Genomic DNA, 18,976 nt, shown 5'->3' with positions numbered 1-18,976 from the left:
TTATTTATTTGCTAATTGTTGTGTGGTAGGGGATGCATTGTGCTACAGAACACATACAAGGTCAGAGGACAGCTTTTAGCAGTCTGTTCTCTTCCTCCACGGTGCTGTATTTCTGAGACATGTCTTATGTATCACAGGCTTGTTTTGAACTCACAGTGAAGCTGAGGATCATCTTGAACTCATGATCCTCCTGCCTCCACCTCTGAGGTTCTGGGGCTACAGGCATGTGCCCCCTTACCTGACAGTCTTAATTGTTTTATAGAGGGGAAACTGAACTTGCAGGACCCTCAGCTAGTGGGCAGAAAGGTGTTTGAAGTCCAGAGGTGTTTGTGGCTGAGACTGCTCAGTAAATAAAGGCACCTGCCTGGCAGCCTGATGGCCTGGGTCTGGCTTCTGAACTCACATGATGCAAGGAAGGAACCAGCCCACACAGCAGCCCACACATGTGCGCGAGCACACACACACACACACACACACACACACACACACACACACACACTAAACACTACTACTAATAAAGATCTGTATGGTTCCCCAGACTTTCATCAAGACCTCCCACCCCATCCCTACTCCTCCTCAGCAGAGATCTCATTAGTCAGCATGGAGCCCAGAACGTGAGCTGCTGGGCACCCACATGTCCTGATGAGAACTGGTTCATTTTGTCCCTCAGTTCCAAGGTCATTTCGGAAGCTACAGGCAGGCACTGCCTCCTCATGTTGAGAATACAGGGTTTTTTTTTTTTTATTTCCTCCTTTATAATTTCCAAACAAACAGCTATAATTTTATAACCCCTTCCACAGCTTGTTTTCAGTGGGGGAAATTGGAAGGCAAGGAAATGTCCAGCTGTGTACTGAGATCCACTGAGTAAGGCCAACCTAAGTGTCTGTTATTGACCTTATAAGCTCCATGTTGGAAGAAGCCCTGAAAGTCATCAACTGCATGCCTGGCATCCCAGGTCACCTGGGCAGGGACAGACTCTCCTATCCTCACCTTTGCCTCTGCCATGTCTGCTCCTGAGCGTCCTTTTCCCATTTCCATGGCCAAACTGGATTCACCCTTCAGAGTCCAACATTGTCCCACCCAATGTGGACAGGTGTTGTAAATTCCCGTATCTCCCAGTTGGATCAGCCATTGCCCACTTCCTGTGATCAATGAAGATACGTCACTTGAACCCATTTGGTGATCTTTATCATCTCCTGCTTTGCCCTGGAGTAACCTGTACTCGGAATCCATTTCTGGGTGGGACCTGCGTAATGTTTGCAGCTCCAGGGCCATCCTCAGCTTTGTGTATGCTATTCCTCCAAAGAGTGATGGAGATACAGAACTTTGACAATTCTATCCTCAAAGATACAATCTGTGCCATGGCAGAAGTGCTCACCACCACCTGCAGCCTCAACCTACTCAACACCAGTAAATACTTTGAGTTGTGACAACCAAACTCTGTCAGCTTTGCTGACTGTTCCCTGCAAAGATGCCTCCTGCTGTGACCCACTGATATAGATTGGTCAGGGATTTTCATGAAGCACCTCAGATTGGCTAGGAATGCCCATTTGATGGATGAGAAAAACAAGGCTTATGAAGAGCTTCTGTGGAAACTGAGTCCTGCATCCCAGCTTCCTATTTTTAAGGCCAGTGCTTACTCCACACCCTGGAGTCCTGTGAGGACCCCAGCAAAATCTTTGCTCCTCTTCTTTGGTGTGTTGGATCCAGCTCTGTTATGTCCTTGTCCCTTCCCCTGTCCCACTCCCATAGCCTATGCTAAGTTGTGACTCACTGGCTGGACTGATGATGGTCCATGTAGGGTGGATCTCAGGCTGTCCCTGGACATTCCAATTACATCTTCTTCAGCTCCTTGGGCTCCTCCCCGTGTTTAAACACACTGATGGTGACCTGGCCCGTTTCTGAGCCATACTTGTTCTTGACAAAGATTCCATAGCGCCCACTGTCTTCACTGGTGACCTTATCAATGGTGATGGTGACCTCAGTACCCTTCACCTCCATGTGGTATCGGTCAAGGAAGGAAACCGGCTGGTCATTCTTTAGCCAAGAGATTTCAGGGGATGGGTCTCCTGAGATGATGCAGGTCAGGCACAGGGTCTGTTTTGATTGACAGGAAGGGAGCAATTTTACTTCCTTGTAACTTGATCTTAGCCTTCACCTTTATGCAACACACAGAGAGCTACCAGTACAGGCAGCTTCTCTGAACAAAGGGTATGTGTGCGTACATGCATATGTGCATGGGTGTGTTTGCCTGTATGTTTTAAAAACAAGGTCTCATGTATCCTAGACTGGCCCTGAGCTTGCTAGGTAGCTGAGGATGACCTTAACCTTCTCTTCCTGCCTTTACATCTTAAGTGCTGGGATACAGGCATGCCCAGTTTATGCAGTGTTGGGGATGGAAACCCAGGGCTTTGTGCGTGCTAGGCAAACACTCTACCAACCGGTTACATCCCCAGCTCTTCCATGAGTTTGTCCTGTTGTAACCCATAAAGGGAGACATGTTTTATTTCTATCCCACTTTCTCCAACCCTCAACCTTCTACAGGAAAAGTTACTAGGTAGAGTCTTAGACAATTCTCTAGCATTGACCTATCCAGAACAGCCTGAACTTTGCATTTTTGCTTTTGGTAAGATGTCATTGTGACATTACCACACAAGTAAAATTATATTGTTTTTAAAACTTGTGTATGACGGTTTGCCTGCATGCGTGTATACATGACACATATGTGCAGTGCCCTCAGGAGTCAGAAGAGGGCATTGGATCCCCTCAAATTGGAATTATGGGTGCTTGTGAACCTCCATGTGGGTGCTGGAAATTGAACTTGGTTCCTCTGGAAGAGCAGCCAGTGCTCTTAACTCCTGAGCCATTTCTCGCCCCCAGAAGATTGTATTGCTTTAACACACAGGTTTGTGAATTGAGTTTGGAAGTTCTTGAGTCAGGTCTAAGGCAGAATATTACAGCATAATGATGAAACCCACAGGCTCTGAAATTGGGCTGGTAGGGTATGAACCTCAGCTCTATTCAACAGGTTGTGTGACCTTCATTAGTTCCTTAACCACTCCATGTCTCAGTTTTCCTTGCTATCAAGTGAGACTAGAATCAATACTCTATTTTCAGCGGTTGCCTCGGAGGCAAAATCAATGTACTAGTGGCTAGCAGAAAGTAACGCGAGACTTTTGAAATCACTACAGCTTTCAGGGGTTACCTAGTTGAATTCTTGTGGATGCCATAGTCACCGGCTCCAACCAAGACTGTCTAAAGATGGGATAGGGCCAGGTGGAGCATAGGGGTCTGACACCTGGCTCAGATATACATGTGATCATTGAGCTACTTGGGCAGCTGCAGTAAATCCAACCTCTCCAGTCAGCCTGTCACCTTTGGCTCTTGAACCCACAGCACTCTATTCTATCACGACCCAGATGGAATCTTTAAAGGCATACAAGCATGGGATGGCTGGCTGTGGGGTTGGGAGGAATGGTACCTTATCTTCCATGATGGTGGCCACATCTGGCAGGCCCCTTACCACCTTGGCTCGATCTGGAACAGAAAGAAAGTGGTAGCTTTTAGGATACCCTGACTCTGGTCCAAGGAGGGTCCTGGTGGCCACAGGAAGAGTGTGGCTATAAATTATTAAGTAGAGTGTCAAATGTGTCCCTTATACTTCACCAGAGGCCGTGGGGAGACCCAGATGGTGTGTCCCAGAGGTGCACAAAGTTTGGTGAATATGGCTGCTGTCCACTGGTATAAGGGAAGGACCCTGAATCAGACAGGGAAGGGCCCAGGGATGGACACTGTCATAGGCGGGAATTTGTACCCACTCTCCACAGCTGAGGAAGTGGACCCTCTCACGGACTCTGATTTCTCAAGCCCCAGCAACCACATGTGGTCAAGTTTAAATTCCTTCTATGGGAATCCTGGATGGGAGGGGGCATTTGTGTCTGGCATATAATTAGGTGGTGGTGTGAGGGTCCCCTCTGGCTTGAGCACATGTGAGGCTGGCTTCTGGATGTGCTTTATCCCCCATGGTTGGCTGACACTGTAAGGTCATTTGGAATCTTGGATTGTCACGGCGTGGCTACATATCCGACGCCTGTCCTTCCTGTCACTTGGGGACAGTAGGAGACAGTGGCATCACTGACATCTGTGTTGATGGTCCTGCAGTGTCCTTGATGCTCATAGCCATCTAGGTCCCTTCCTTGTCAGGCTGGCAAGGCCTTGGGTCTCTTCTGCTGCCACTGTCTGTCACTGAAATCCCCATTTCCCATCCCTGGGCCAGGGAGACCTGAGGGTTATACGCCTAAGCCTAACACTGGGCTGTTCAAAGCTGGCTGAGGGAGGGGGCACTTCATAAATGAGGCAGGTTTGAATACAGATTAGTGGGGTTTGTTTGTTTGTTTGTTTGTTTTTGGAAGGGGCATAGCTTGGAAACTGTGTCACATCTCCTGGGCCTGGGACTAATTCATGGTTAGATCCATAAGCCACCCCTTCCTATGGCCCACTTGGAAAGGTTAGGTCAGTCTCATCCCTCTCAGGTCCCTGCCTTTGGGCTCCCACCAAGGGTTGTGCGCACCCACTGGGCACCAGACCTGTGCTGGGCCTGCCCAACCTATGACTTCAAGTGTCCTCACTCAGTTCCTTATCCATCGTTTTACAGCTATCTCCCAGGTGTCCCCAGTAGCGGAGCGAGGCCCCAAAGTGCCCCAGAGTGGGCTGGGAGTTGGGACTTCAGCAGTCTGCCAGGAGCCTGGGGTTCTAGAGAAGCCAGCTTAGGTTCAGGAATGAGGACCACGATCATAGGGGACTCACTCTTTTCAATGACGGCCAAGGCCCTGAAAGACAGAAACAGGAACAGAGTGTTAGATTGCATGTGGATCTCTCACAATGTGAGATGAGGAAGCAGAGCTGGACCGGGCTCCCAGCAGGGGCCTGAAAACTGTCACTCCACCCCTGAGGGGGCCCGTGATTCACAGAGAGCATGGGGGACACTTACTTCAGTCTCTGGTGCTCTGCCAGGGCGTCGTCAAAAGCTGTGGGACAAAGAAGGCAGGACAGGGCTGAGGGACCGTCTTCAACTTCCCTCCCATTCCAGGATTCCCCCAGGGCAGTGCCAGGTTTGGAGGAGGAGAGATCCTCCCAAAAGGCCCTGGGATCTTCTTTTCTCTTTATCTCTTGAGACGTGCTCCCACTGTGTAGCCAAGGACCAGACTTTGAACCTGGCTATCCTCCTGCCTCCACCTCCTCAGGGTTAAGGCTGCAGGGATGTGCCTCCCTGTCTGATCTCATCATGGACTTTTCTTTTAATTTTTTTCAATTGTTATTATTATGTGTGGGTATGAAGTTCAGAGGACAATTTTGTGCAGTTGGCTCTCTTCTTCCTTTTTTATGTGGGTTTTGGAGCATGAACTCAGTACATCAGGTCTGCGTAGCAAAGTGCCTTTAACCCCTGAGCCATCTTGTTATCCTTCCTTCCTCTGTTGTGAGACAACTTTGCAGTCTGGGCTGGTCTCAAACTCACTATGTGGCTGAGAATGACCTTGAATTCTGCCTTAGTGTGGGGGCTAGAGATGTGTGCCTCAGTGCCTGACCCCATGTGATTTTCTAGAATGGTTTCTCAGCAGACAGACCCGCTGACAGACAGAAGGGTGGCTTACCTTGCCCAGACAGATCTGCTGAAAGCTGCCGGACTTCCTTCCCAGCAGTTATCTCCAGGGTGTATTTGCCCTTGTCTGAGTCCTTGGGGTCCAGGATGTGGAGCCAGATCTCATCCAGGGTGGTACCCGCCCTTACCCGGTCTCCACTCTCCAGACGTTTGTCTCTGAATTCGAAGGCAGAGAATGGCGAAGGCTGAGTGTGGGTCTGACTCCCTGCCCACAGCCCCTCTTTTGGGGTGTTGTTTTCAGATGGGGGAACCAGGCAGTTGCTATAGCTCCATTCATCCATTCACTGTTCAGGGTTCCATTCATCATCCAACAATCAATTCATTCAGCATTCAGCCACCCATTCCTTTATTCCTTCATCAAATCCCATGGCAGATCAACTTCTTACCAAAGCTGGGTCTCTATCTGTCATATGCCCTGTAGGCTGGGACAATGAGCAAATGGCCTTCTTGGCGCAGCGACTTCCCTGCCCTTGGGAGTCACTCCCCCACCTCTTCAGTCCCATCTAGCATTTCTGCCCAGTCACTCCTAACTTAGAAACCAGCTAAGTTTCAGCTCTTTTCCTTCTTCACTTAAATTTCCTCCTGAAGACACCCAGCCCATGTTCCCAATGTTCTGTTGCCTAAGCCTATTGTCACAGGGCTCAGAAGCTCTGGCTAGAAAAGGGGTCCCATCATCCTGAAGCTTCCTGTGGCCCTCACTCTCACTCAGATTTGCCCAAGTTGGTATAGGCTTCACTGTAGAATGGGTGCGGCCATGTCTGATCCTCAAGGCTGAGGCATACACAAGATTCTCTAGGGAGATCCTATTCTCAAGTTATCTGGGGGTGACTTGGCTGAACCTCTGCAGAAACCTTCCGGATTTCCTGTCCTGACCCTCCCACAGCTCTCTTTGCCTGCACCTGCCTCCTGAGCCTGGCTACCCAGGTTTGCAGAGGCACCCAAAGGCACCATCATTCTGTGACTGGCTCTTCTGGATTCTTGCGTCCTTTCCTTCCTTGGTTTCCAGACACTGCTCTGGGACCATAACCCTTCTGTTGTCATGGAGACTTCAAATAGGTGGTCCTACCACCAGCATCCCAATCTTCCCCGTGTAAGAGTGCCCCCTCTGCTGATCCCCTGGGTCTGAAACCCATGGGAGGACTAGGTAGGGGGAGTAGGAGACTCCTAATGGGACTTTCCAGCTTCCACGGGCTCTGGGGCAAGGCCAACCTACTTGTGGAACCAAGCAGTCTTCATGTACTCCACATGGTAGTATTTGACCTTGCTGAAGAGCCGGATCCCCTCTTCAGTCCCCTGGATTTTCAGTGGGGTTGCTGAGAGAGCTGAGGGTGTAGAGGCCAAAGGTGAGTCACCCCCGCCTCCCCAGGACCTGTGAGTGCTATGTTTGGGCCCAGCCCACTTGCTGCAGCTCTGGGCAGTAAGGTAGGAACACAGTACTGAATGGGGATAAGGGGCTTCCATCCCCTTCGCCAAGGGCAGACACCAGTCCCGTGCCCACAGTTGAGGCTGATGGGGGCACTCCTAGGAGGCTCACTGGCATCAGGACAAGGCGAAGAGGACGGCATGATCACTTACCGCCGATCCTGCCCAGCTCAGTGAGGACAGCATCCAGGCCTGGGGAAGACAGAAAGTGTTCAGCTGGGTGGATTCTCTTGGGGATGTCCAGGGATGGTGGTGGTTTTGGAGAAGGGTGAGGGCACTAGAGCCTCTCTGAGGATGGGGGGCTGTGGACAATAACCTGGGAATGGGAGGGGTTCTTGGGTGGTGAGTGATGGAGCAGGTGTAATACTGTCATTTGATAATTTTCTTGTGAGCTGTGTCAACCAGCCATCAAGAACATCAAGGGCCCTCTGTGGGTGGAGGGTCTTCAAGCCTGGGTTTACTGTGGCATACCATAGTAGCACGAATACCAGGTCCCTGCTGTTGGCTAGCTGTGTAACCTTGGGTAACTCACTTAACTTCTCTGTGCCTGTTTCCCCAAGTGACATGGAGATCCCATAAACCTTCGGCCACATGTCATACCACAATCTCTTGCTCCAGTGTGACCTCTCCACAGCCCTCATGGCCCATCGCTGACATCACTGGCTCCTACCTTCACCTGTGAGGTCCAGGATCGTGTCATCTTCCCCTCTGTCATCAGAAACCACTGCTCTGTAAATTCCCTGGTCTTCTTTGGAGAACTATGGAAGAGGATGACAGTGTGTGGAAGGGTTCCAGAAGGAGAGATGTCAGCAAGTCAGGAGGTGCCAGGTCCCAACCCCATGTGGCTCCTGTCACTTCTGGAGTTGGTGGGTGTAAGGAGTATGTGCATGTGTGTCTGTGAGTGTGTGAAAATATGTGTGAGAGTATGAAGGTGAGTGCATGTGAGTGAATATGAGTGTGTGTATATGTTAGTGTATGTGTGTGTGTATGAGTGAATGTGAGAATGTGTGTGTGTGTGAGTCTGTGTTAGTGAATCTGTGAGTGTTTGAGTGTGTAAGTATATGTGTGAGAATGTAAGTGTGCATGTGAGTGTGTGTGTGTGTGTATGTATGAGTGTGTGTATACTGAGGGTAGAAATGGACACCTTATCTGGATTCCCAGATGACTCTTTGGAACCCATCCCAGCTTAGCATGTTCAGCCTGGGCAGAGCTTGTGTGCAGGAGACACAAACTCTCCAACATGCTCTGAGATCTCCCTGAGGCCGTGATGTAAAGTTCCCCAGAAGGAAGCATGTTTTCCTCCTTCTGGCATGTGTTTGCGGTCTCAAACCAGAAGCAAGACCTGATTGCACTTTTGAGAATGTTTGCTGAGGAAGGAACTGTGGTCATCTCATGTGCTAGGCAAGGCATCTAAGCCAGTCTCTGCCCAGGGGTGTGCTTTTGGGGCAAGAAGCAGAGGTCAGAAGTGACATCTTTTCAGAAGATCCCTCCCACTCAGGCTACCTCCACATAGAGACTTTGGGGCAGGATCCAAGGCAGAGGTAGGTCTTCCCCTAAAACACAGCGATTCTCTCCCACATGGTTTCCTCTTTACCCACAGAAGGCCATAAAGTGGCAGTCATATTGGGGTGACACTGGAAAGGTCCCTAGAGTGGGCACCGGGTGGACAGAGGACAAGGCCTCAGCATTGTGGAGCAGCCATGGCCGCACCCATTGGGGGGTGATTTCTGACCCCACTCTAGCTCATGCCCTTGTACTTCACCTGGCAGAGCCCCAGTTAACTTATCTGCTGCCTGTGTGTCCCAGGTTCTGAGAGGACCCAGGGGCTAACATTACAAGAGCCAGAAAGCTCCGCCTCCACGAAACAGGTGATTATATCAAGATTCCATGAGTATTAAGGACCCACTGAGTGACAGACCCCTTTTGAGGTGCATACTTAACAGTGACAAAGGCTGACATGGCACTGTCCTGATCAAGGTGTGGGAGAAGACCCTGGAGTTATCATTTCCGTCCTAGTAGGAAGCTGTGATCAACTGTCCAGTGCTCTTAGCACCCAGGTGGAAGGCTCTGGAAGTCAGTAGCAGACAGGCATCTGGTGTGGAGGGATCTAGGAAAGAATCCAGCTCCAAGCCTGCTTTTCTCTGGACCTGCCTTACTGGGGGACATCATTCCTTCCTCATCCCTAGACTGGGATAGGGAGGTCACAGAGATCAGATAACTCTGTCAGAGAGGGCCAGTGACTAGCCCAAGGCTTCAAATGCTTGACCAGAACCAGGCCTGGATCCCAAGAGAGGAAAAAAAATCAGTAACAGGTAATACTGGGCCTACCATTTGAAACATTTATGTCCCGTTGTGTTAATTCTCCTTTTTATTCTTATATTCTTTTTGCATTTTTAAAATTAATTTATTTTTTATATTCCAGTCCCATTCCTCCTTTCCTCTCCCTCTCCCAACCAGCTCTCCCTTCTCCATCTGCTCCACAGAGAGGTTAAGACCTCCCCTAGGAAGTCTACTAAGTCTGTCCTGTCATCTAGTTGTGTCTAGGCTGGGCAAGGTATCTCTCCATATAGAATGGGCTCCACTAAGTCAGTTTGTTCATTACTGTTAGATCTTGGTATGTCCTGATTTTTATTGTTAATTTTGAGTATAAAAATTGCATAAATTGTCTGGCAGTGGTGATGCACACCTTTAATCCCAGCACTTGGGAGGCAGAGGTAGGCGAATCTCTGTGAGTTTAAGGCCAGCCTGGTTTACAATAGCTAGTTCCAGGACAGCCTCCAAAGACACAGAGAAACCCTGTCTCAGAAAAAAAATTGCATTGCATAAATTAGTTTTTTCCCTTTCTTCCTTCCTTCCTTCCTTCCTTCCTTCCTTTTCTTCCTCTTAGACTCTTGTAACCTAGGCTGGCCTCAAATACCTTATTTAGCCAAGGACGACCTTGAATTTCTGATCTTCCTGCCTCCACCTGTCCATTTTAGGGCTGTAGGCAGACACTTTCACACTTGCTTTATGTGGTGTGGGGACCAAACACAGGGCTTTGTGCATTTGTGCTTACCAAGCAAGCTCTCTGCCAGCTGAGCTTACATTCCCAGGTCCTAGTACTTATCTTCTAAAAAAATATCTCTTTAAAAATCTTATGTTTAGGAGTGTTTGCTTGTATGTCTGTGCACCACGTGAGTGTAATGCCCACAGAGGCCAGAAGAGGGCATCAGATCCACTGGAACTGTAGTTACAACTGTGAGCTGCCCTATGGGTGCTGAGAACTGGAATTTGGGTCTGCAGCAAGAGCAAGACCTCAGAACCACTTCAGCCGCTAGCATTTATCTTACCAGCTCTGCTCAGGCCCCGCCCAGTGCTCTTGGCACCATCACTTGTCAGCAAAACCAGGGTGAACCCCGAGCTCCAGCTGCACTTACCGAGTCAATGCAGAGCAGCCCGGCTCCGGTCTGTGGGTCGTACTGCCCACTGGGAGCCTCTTTCTTCTGGAAGAGCCACTGAAAGCGAGTCTCCTTCTTGGTGTTGGTCACCTGAGGACAGGGCACAAGGGGACTCCATCAGTCCATCAGACTTTGATTTGAAAAAACCCAACTCACATAATAAGTTCTTTACAAACACCATGCCTGCCACTGAGACTCACACTAGCCAGCTGGTCCCTTCCTCACACCACACATCTCATCCTCTGGCCTCTGGAGCCTGACTTTTACTAAAGTCACTTCCTGTCTCTTGACCCCTTCTGCTCTGTTTTCCTTGTAAATACTTGGTTTCTTAATGAGTCAGATGCCTTCTCCTCCAGGAAGCCCTCCTGAAAGTATCCCACACTGTCTCTCCTACCCTATAATTAAGAAGTTTCTTGAATGCGTTTTTTCAGTAACTCTGCCTTGTGTTGAGGGTTCCCAGAGTCAGAAGGGAACTATGTCTGCCCAGGATCTTACTGAGCAGACCTGCAGGGGAAGAGAGAACATGAGCTTTAGGCTGATCCAGGGCGCCACCTGGTGTTCAGACAGGGGAAACCAGCTGGGCTGGAGACTGATAAACTGTGGTCTCCAAGACCAGGTTTTCTTCTCAGAAGCAGTGTGCTACAGAGCTGCTACAGTGTGGTACAGAAGCTGGAAGGACCTGGGTTTCTGAGTCAGGATGACTTGGTTGGGACCTGGCCTCCTGTAACCTGTGTGCCTTTAGCTATTCCCCTACTTGTTTTCTCATCTCCGAGGTGGGGTAGTAAAGAGTAGATGGCTGTGAGGCAGGTGAAATCATACATGAGTGTACTGAGCAGTGTCTGACAAGGTTTGTAATAAACAGGATGCCTCGTTAACACAGAGAGCCCTCACTAGCTCCCAGCCCAAGAGGGCTGGGAGATCCAGTTTAAGGCTGACACAACTCACACTGATCCTGCTGCCCCCTCACTCTGTGTGTGTGTGTGTGTGTGCGTGCGCGTGTGTGTGCATATGTGTATATGTGTGTGTGTGCATATGTGTATGTATGTGTGTGTGTGTGTGTGTGCGCGCGCGCATGCGCGCGCCTGTGAGCGTTCGTTCATACACACATGTGCATAAGGGGCCACTTTCCAGCTGTGGGATCAACCAGACACAGGAGATAAAACTCCAGAATGGAGTGGGCAAGGACAGACACGGGGCTTGGGGATGAGTCACAGGTCACGCCCCATTAGGCTCATGGCAGAGTTGGAGTTGAGTTGACTTGCCTTGCATGTCAGAAGCACTTGGCAGTCCTCTGTGACTTTCCACTTCAAAGGCTCCTGGAAATAGGGACCTGCAGGGGAAGAGAGAACGTGCACAAGAGTCATAAGTTTTAGGCTGATCCAGGGCGCCACCTGGTGTTCAGACAGGGGAAACCAGCTGGGCTGGAGATTGCTAAACTGTGGTTTCCAAGACCAGGACAAGGACTGGGGTTTCCTTAAATGAAAATAACTTTAAGGAGGCACTTGGCTCTGGGAAAATGAAGTTTTGTTCTGTCACCAGGGGAGGACTTGACCAGATCACGGTGAATTTCCCTGGCTGGGTTGGTATTTTGGAGCGCTGACCAATGACTCTTACCCTGCTTTCTCTTCCAGTCTCTTCTGGTTGCATCTGCCTTCCTCAAAAGCTTGTCAAAATCTGTGAATAAATCAGGAGGAAGCGGCATGAGTGGAGAGAGCAAAGGTCCCTAGAGTGGGCACTGGGGTGGACAGAAGAGCAGGGTTTTGCTCCGCAGACCCCAGAGCTGTGAGCAGAGAGCCCGGGAGGGTGCACAGGGAAGGGTGGGGGCAGGTGCTTCAGGGAGGAATGGAGTCAGCTGACCGTCATCCACCAGGGCAAGGGTGATCTGGTTCTTGGCTTTTCCATCTTGGAGCTGGGCAGTGTACGACCCCTTGTCTTCTTCGGACAGTTGCTGGATGATCACCTCCACCAGGCCCTTCTCTCGGACAAAATTTATCTTGCGGTTCTGAGGGAACAAATCCCCTGAGTCCTTTTTGGGCATTTCCTGTTCTGGGAGCTTTGCTGGGGGAGCACCTCAGGATGTGATCGAGATTGGGGCGCTATGTGCAGAACTGTCAGTGTCTAGGGGCTGGGGAAGGTTCCATGTAGCCTTTTCCTGCTTAATAGACTGGGGTTCCCAGCATCTCACGCTCGAATTAATTATAATTTAATAATAAACTCTGTACCTTTACCGTGTTTCATTGTTGGTTATTTTCAACTTCTTTTAAAACTTAAACGAAAAATTATTACATTTTACTTGTGTGTATGTGTGTGTGTTGTAGGTGGTGGGGAATGTATAGGCCGCAGCACATGTGTGGAGGTCACAACAGCTTGTGGAAGTCAGTTCTTTCTCCTTCCACTCTGTGGGGATTGAACTGAAGTCATCAGTGCCTTTGCCCACTGAGCCATCTCTGTCTCATCCCCAGAACTTTATTTAAAGGATTTATTTATTTTTATTTTATGGTTATGGGTGTTTTGCCTGTCTTTCTGTCTGTGCACCATGCTCATGCAGTGCCAATGGAGGCCAGAAGAGGGCATCAGATCCTTTAGTCCTGGAGTTACATCAGTTGTGGGTGCTGGGAGCCAAATCTGGACACCCTTTGCGAGAGCAGTCAGTGCTCCTAACCACTGAACAATCTCTCCAGTCCCTGACCCCCATATTTTTTCGAAGCAGGGACTCACATAGCCCAGGCTGGCCTCAAACTTGCCCTGTAGTTGAGGATGACTTTGAACTTCTGATCCTTCAGCCTGGACCTCCTAAGTGATGAGGTCACAGGCTAGTCCTAGCTATGTCCAGTATCCCCCTTACACTTTAATACCCACTGTCTAGAAGTAACGATCATTTACATCTTGCTGCACACTAACAGTTTAAAAGTTTTGTTCTCTGAATTTAGGTCCTTACTACCCCTGGCTTTATTTGCATGTGTGATTGAAGGGAATGACCTACTATTTTTCTGTAAGGATGGCCGTTATCCAAACATTGTACACTGAAGCCTCTAGACCTGTGGTTCTCAACCTTCCTAACACTGTGGACCTCTAATATATAACCTCATGTTGTGGTGACCCCCAAGCATAAAATTATTTTATTGCTACTTCATAACTATAATTTTGCTACTGTTAGATGACCCCTGTGAAAGGGTTGCTCAACCCTCAAAGAGGTCAAGACCCACAGGTTGAGAACCATTGCTCTAGACCATTACAAAATCTCTGATAACATGTGGCATGTTCAGTGTGTACTCTTTACACACAACTTTCAAAATACTCCCTGCTCTATTTTTTTTTTTTTTGATTCTGGGAAAATGTTCCCTGTTGTGCAGACACAGAGAGGGAGGCAGAGAGCGGGACATGGGGCACCCCCAGGTCTGACCATGCCTTCCCTGCATCTGTCTGATATTTCTTCTAATCAAAGCCATCATCCCCTTCTCTGGAAGATATATTTCCTCCCTTCCTCCCTCCCTCCCTCCCTCTCTCCCTCCCTCCCTCCTTCCTTACAGTCTTGCCCATGCTAGGCATGTGCTCTACCACTAAGTTGCATCCCTGCCCTAATCCATGTTTTCCAGAGAGCTGCTTTGTCATGTGGAGACGAAACCCACAAGTGATTGGACACTTTTATGAGACTGAAATCGGTACATTTTCAGTCTCAAAAATATTTTCAGTCTCAAAAAGCAATTGAATGTTAACAGCCCAGTCTAACAACCTATTTACCTTCCCTATGCATTAAAATGAAAAGAGTGCAATGCTCTTGTATAAATAGCATTTAAAATAAAACCCCATGGATTTTGGCCTGTAGATTCTTGGATACAATGTACTACCGCTGACCTACAGCGGTCCCGGCAGTCCCTTGCCCTGATTTGTAATGAGAGCGGGGAAAAAAACAAAGCCAAGGACTAGAGCAGGAAAATGCACAATGTAAAGCAGCTGGGAGAACAGCTCTCTCCTGGATGTTTGTTAAGCTTGTATGAAAGTGCTTTAGAGTTCCATCTAAAGCAGAGGTTTAGGCTTGGGAAACCGTCAGTCCCAACATAGGCTTTCCATTTTAGGGATGCTGAGGAAGACATTTGAAAGTGGCAGTGTGTGTGGAAATGTCCCCCGAACTGGTTAGTTCTGCACTCTCTTCCTGCCTCCACCTGCCATGTGTTAAAACTGAGACTTGTCATCAACTCCCCCACCCCTGCACAGTCAAAGTGGCAGCTATTTCTGAAAAGACAGCTACCCCCAGGCACCAGCTCACAGGTGAGGCCTTGGGGCAGGGGAGCCTCCCCAGAGACTGTGGGCACCATTTACCGGCGAGCTGAAGATCTCTTTCTCATTGAAGATGAGGTGCAACTCTGCGGCTGGTGACAGCTTCTCCACCTCTAGCCAGAGCCGCACCTCGCCTTGCTCGAGGATGTCCACGTTCCAGCCAGAGATCAGCTTGATGACTGGAAGACACAGGAAGGGTGTGGGTGGGAGCCCTCTCCTCTCTGCACTCTCCTGCCCCACCCAGCCCCACCCTTGGCAGTGACTCTGGAAAACACTTGCAGAGCCTGAAGGAGCCAGACCTGGCTGAAGGCCTGTAAGCTCTCTATAGACTGAACTGATCTCGGAAAAGTAGTCCTTCAAAAAGAATCTTAAACACTGGAGTCTGGGCTTCACCCCTGCCTGTTCTGACTTGGCTGGGTCATGGCATGTGGCCAAGATTTGGAAAAGTTTCCAAGGTGAATTCAATATGTGATCAAGTGTTTGACTGGATTTAAGGATCCCACCATCCAGAGATGAAGGAAGGAAGTGGAGGTTTAAATGATGTGAGGTCCATATGTCTCAAGATCTGGTAAGGATGATGGTGGTGATGGTGATAGCTGGTGATGATGGTGATGATGTAGCGGTGGTGATGAAGGTGATGGTAAAGATGGTGGTAGTGATGATAGTGGTGTTTGTTTTTGTTTTTGATTTTTTGAGACAGCATTTCTCTGTGTAGCTTTGTAGACCAGGCTGGCCTCCAACTCACAGAGATCCTCCTGCCTCTGTCTTCCAAGTGCTGGAACGAAAGGTATGGTGGTGAAGTTAATGACGGTGGTAGTGGTGGTGATGATGATGGTGATGCTTATGCTGATAAGAGACTGGCTTGTTTTCCTCCTTTGCACATCTCTGTCTCCCTGCTGGCTGTCCTTTCCATCATCAATATGCCTGTGGTCTCTGGCCTTCTAAGCCTTGGTTCTCCAGGTTATCTATGCCTTGCTCTCTGCCTAACTCAGCTCTGCTCAGCACGTGCTTACAAGCCCTTAGGAACCACAGGAAGCTGCACCTCAGTGTTTACCTGGGTTTCTGATCTCATGACTCAACTTCTTCAGTTTGTTCAGCTCTGGAACAGCGAGGGGCAAGGAAGAACACAGATGTAACATTAGGTCACAGGGTTCCACTACAGCCATCCTGGGCCTCCATGCTGAGATGTTCCAAGCCAGCTCCACATTGCTGTCAACTTGGGGTCACATGCTCCACAGAGGCTGGTGATGAGAGCTGTGGGCCTTTGTCCTAGGGCACTGTGGGAGATGCTGCAGCTACTCTTGGCCACCCCAAGGTTGCATATGCTCATCCCCCTTCAGAAAATCATCCTTTACATGATGGGCTCTGCAGGAATGATCACATTAGTGCCCAGCTCTGGTCAGGCTGAGCCTCAGCACCCACTTGGCTTCTGTGGGCACTGGTTCATGGGCTCTAGATCAGGACTTGATTCCCTGAGGAGGTGGCTGCAGAGAAGTTCATTACCTTCCTCTGTCAGCGTGTGGCTTGCAGAGGTGTCTTCATCAGCATCAGTGACCACCACTGAGTAGGTACCCAAGTCTTGAAGGTCAGGTTCTTTCAAGATGACCTTGGACCTGGCAGAGAGAGGCGAACTGATGCTCTGAGCTGGGCCTTTGGGCTCAGGCACTGAGGGGCAAGAGCTGGAGCTTTGATTTGGTGGCCTGTGCCCCATCCTATGTCCTGGCCAAACTTGACAGCAGGGACAGCTACTCCCTGGTAATCCCTTGAGGTCCCCTGTGGACTGGCAAAGTGTCTAGAGCAGAGCAGTGTGGCACATGGTCTGCACCCAAGCAGCCAGAGGCTCCATGTGTGCTTGGGGACTCTAGGCAGCGGAAGCTCCCTTGCTTCTGTCTGAGCTCTGAGCTGGCAGCTCGCATCGCCATGGCGGATGGGGCAGCCCTGGTCAACCTGCATGTCTCCCCACCACCCTTGGACCCTGCCCCCCGTCACGCCCCACTCACTTGTTAATTTCATCTTCCACTTCCACCCTCTGTGGGTCGGGTGGGCCCTTGTAATCCTTTGACCACTGAAACTCAGAGAAGTCAGGGGCTTCGGGGGCTTCGAAAGCCAAGTAGATGTGGCCCTCTTCATCCACACCAACTTCGATGTCCTGTGCATCTGGGGGTGAGATCCAGCAAGGGACAGCAGTGGGGATACAGCATTATAACCAGAGTTGTGTCGCTTCCCTGATTAGAGTCTTAGACTTCTTGTGACTTCTGAGGTCTTTCATGACCCTCAAATGTCACCTCCTCAAGAGGTCCTTCTTTTCTTCCCCCTCCCCCTCCCCGTTCCTCTTCTTCCCTCTTTTCCAACTCTTCCTCCCTGCCTCTCTTAACTCTTCTCTTTGACAAAATTTTGTTACATTAGCGCAGACTGGTTTTGAACTCACTATGTAGTTCAGGCTATCCACAGTTCTACAACCTTGGCCTCTGGTGTGCTAGGGTTACAGGTGTGTACCTATAACCTGGCTCCAGGCTCTAAAAATTCCTTCTCTCCTTTCTTTCTTTCCTTCCATCTCTACAGTGTTGTAACAAAACCCAGAGCTAGGCAAGCCACTGAGCTACGTCCCCATCTTACTCCTGGCATCCTAAAACTTGCTTGTGGATTAGTTTGTCACCTGCCCTTACAGTCTGTCCACTCCCTGCAGCCACCTCCCCTATCACACAGCAGAGATCTGCTTCCTCACTCATATCTGTGTCCCCAGTGCAGGGGGACCTGGATCTGCTTCCAGACCGGCTTCCTCACCTACCCCTAATGTCCCCCGTGCATTCACACCTTACGGAGTATTTGTGAGTTGAATACTTAACAGGATATACTTTACAGTTAGCCATATGGGTGAGTCTGGTGTCTGCGACCTGTGGGCCTTAGTGGTTTAATTGTTTTGCACTAGAACAAAGTCAGTTCTACTGTGTGAGGACCTAGGCATGCATGACACTTGGCATGCAGAGCCAGAGAAACCGCAGGCCCTGTGAGCCCGAGAAGCGAAGCTACACAGAGTGGCTGAGATGGAGCTGGCTATCGGTGGTAAGGGGGACAAGCCAGAGGGAAAGTTCAGCTGCTAGTGGGTAGAATGGTGGGTGGGACAGAACTCAATGGATCCAGGCCTCCAGCTGCATCCCCATGGGTCTCTCATCTTCCTTCCGAGTGTCTCCTGCACCCAGACTCCAGTCCTGCAGTGCAGCCTGGCACTCCCTGGTTATCTTACCTGGCTTGTCTTCCAGGAGCACAGGGTCAGTGGGCACTGATGGTTGTCCTAGACCAGCTGAGTTCACGGCCTGGACCCTCAACATGTATTGCTTTCCTGGCTGCAAGTCAGATACCTGGGAAGGGGGGAGCAAATCCTGAGGACAGGAAGGGTGCACCTGGCCAGATACTGTCCAGAGCTGCTGGGACCCCTTCTAGGCCGGGGCAGGCCAGGACTATGTCTTTTTCCTGGGACCCAGGGTGGGTTTTGCTTTTGTTTTGAGATGTGGCTTCTGTGCTGCCCAGGCTAGCCTGGGACTCACTGTTCCCCTGTCTTACCTTCTTGTCTACTGAGACTAAAGGCCATACTTATTCTTGCTTTTACGTTTTGTTTTAAGACAGGGTCTTGAAGCTCAGGCTGACTTTTTTTTCCTTCAAGACAGGGTTTCTCTGTATAGCTTTAGAGTCTGTCCTGGAACTCACTCTGTAGACCAGGATGAACTTGAACTCACAGAGATCAACCTGCCTCTGCTTCCCAAGTGCTGGGATTAAAGGCGTGTGCCACCACTGCCCTGGCACTCAGACTGAGCTTTAGTTGGCTTATGCAGCTGTGGCTGGCCTGTTGTCTCTACTTCCCAAGTCCTGGGATTACAGGCAACACCACCATGCCTGCCTGTGAGTTCCAGTTTTCTATTGGCCTCTCTGTCTGACTTTGTCCTCTGGGTACTTATGCCTGGAATCTGATTGGACACAACTCACTGTCCTCTCATGTAGAAATCCCTCCTCTTTCCTGCATCCCTCGTCTCTTACAGATACTGCCTTCTTCTCAGAGGCCCTGAGGCAGACCTGGGGTCACCTTCCATGCTCCTTTCATAGCCCTACAAAAGTTATTTTTCTTTCTTCCCCTTAATGGCATTGGACATTGAACCCAGGCTCTCATGCATGCTAAACAAACACT

The 18,976-nt window shown here is 49.7% G+C and overlaps 1 protein-coding gene across 1 annotated transcript in view; it reads right to left on the bottom strand.

The window, feature by feature from the left end:
• Positions 1–1,723: 1,723 nt before the first annotated feature.
• Myom3 (myomesin 3) overlaps positions 1,724–18,976 on the bottom strand; it is a 45,882-nt gene continuing 28,629 nt past the window's right edge. Inside the window, exons 21-37 of the mRNA XM_051173487.1 lie at positions 18,041–18,155; positions 16,797–16,953; positions 16,300–16,409; positions 15,851–15,895; positions 14,839–14,975; positions 12,376–12,520; positions 12,133–12,192; positions 11,781–11,848; positions 10,498–10,608; positions 7,752–7,839; positions 7,235–7,273; positions 6,873–6,981; positions 5,652–5,815; positions 4,991–5,027; positions 4,807–4,829; positions 3,482–3,537; positions 1,724–2,097 (exon numbers count right to left, since the gene is read on the bottom strand). Of these exons, the coding sequence (XP_051029444.1) occupies positions 1,834–2,097; positions 3,482–3,537; positions 4,807–4,829; positions 4,991–5,027; positions 5,652–5,815; positions 6,873–6,981; positions 7,235–7,273; positions 7,752–7,839; positions 10,498–10,608; positions 11,781–11,848; positions 12,133–12,192; positions 12,376–12,520; positions 14,839–14,975; positions 15,851–15,895; positions 16,300–16,409; positions 16,797–16,953; positions 18,041–18,155 (1,728 nt within the window). The 3' untranslated portion in view covers positions 1,724–1,833. The remainder of the gene's footprint in view (positions 2,098–3,481; positions 3,538–4,806; positions 4,830–4,990; positions 5,028–5,651; positions 5,816–6,872; positions 6,982–7,234; positions 7,274–7,751; positions 7,840–10,497; positions 10,609–11,780; positions 11,849–12,132; positions 12,193–12,375; positions 12,521–14,838; positions 14,976–15,850; positions 15,896–16,299; positions 16,410–16,796; positions 16,954–18,040; positions 18,156–18,976) is intronic.

Source organism: Phodopus roborovskii, unplaced genomic scaffold (assembly GCF_943737965.1).
Source record: "Phodopus roborovskii unplaced genomic scaffold, PHOROB, whole genome shotgun sequence".
NCBI lineage: Eukaryota > Metazoa > Chordata > Mammalia > Rodentia > Cricetidae > Phodopus > Phodopus roborovskii.
Note: the sequence above shows the minus strand (reverse complement) of the source record. Positions and strands in the feature narration are given on the sequence as shown.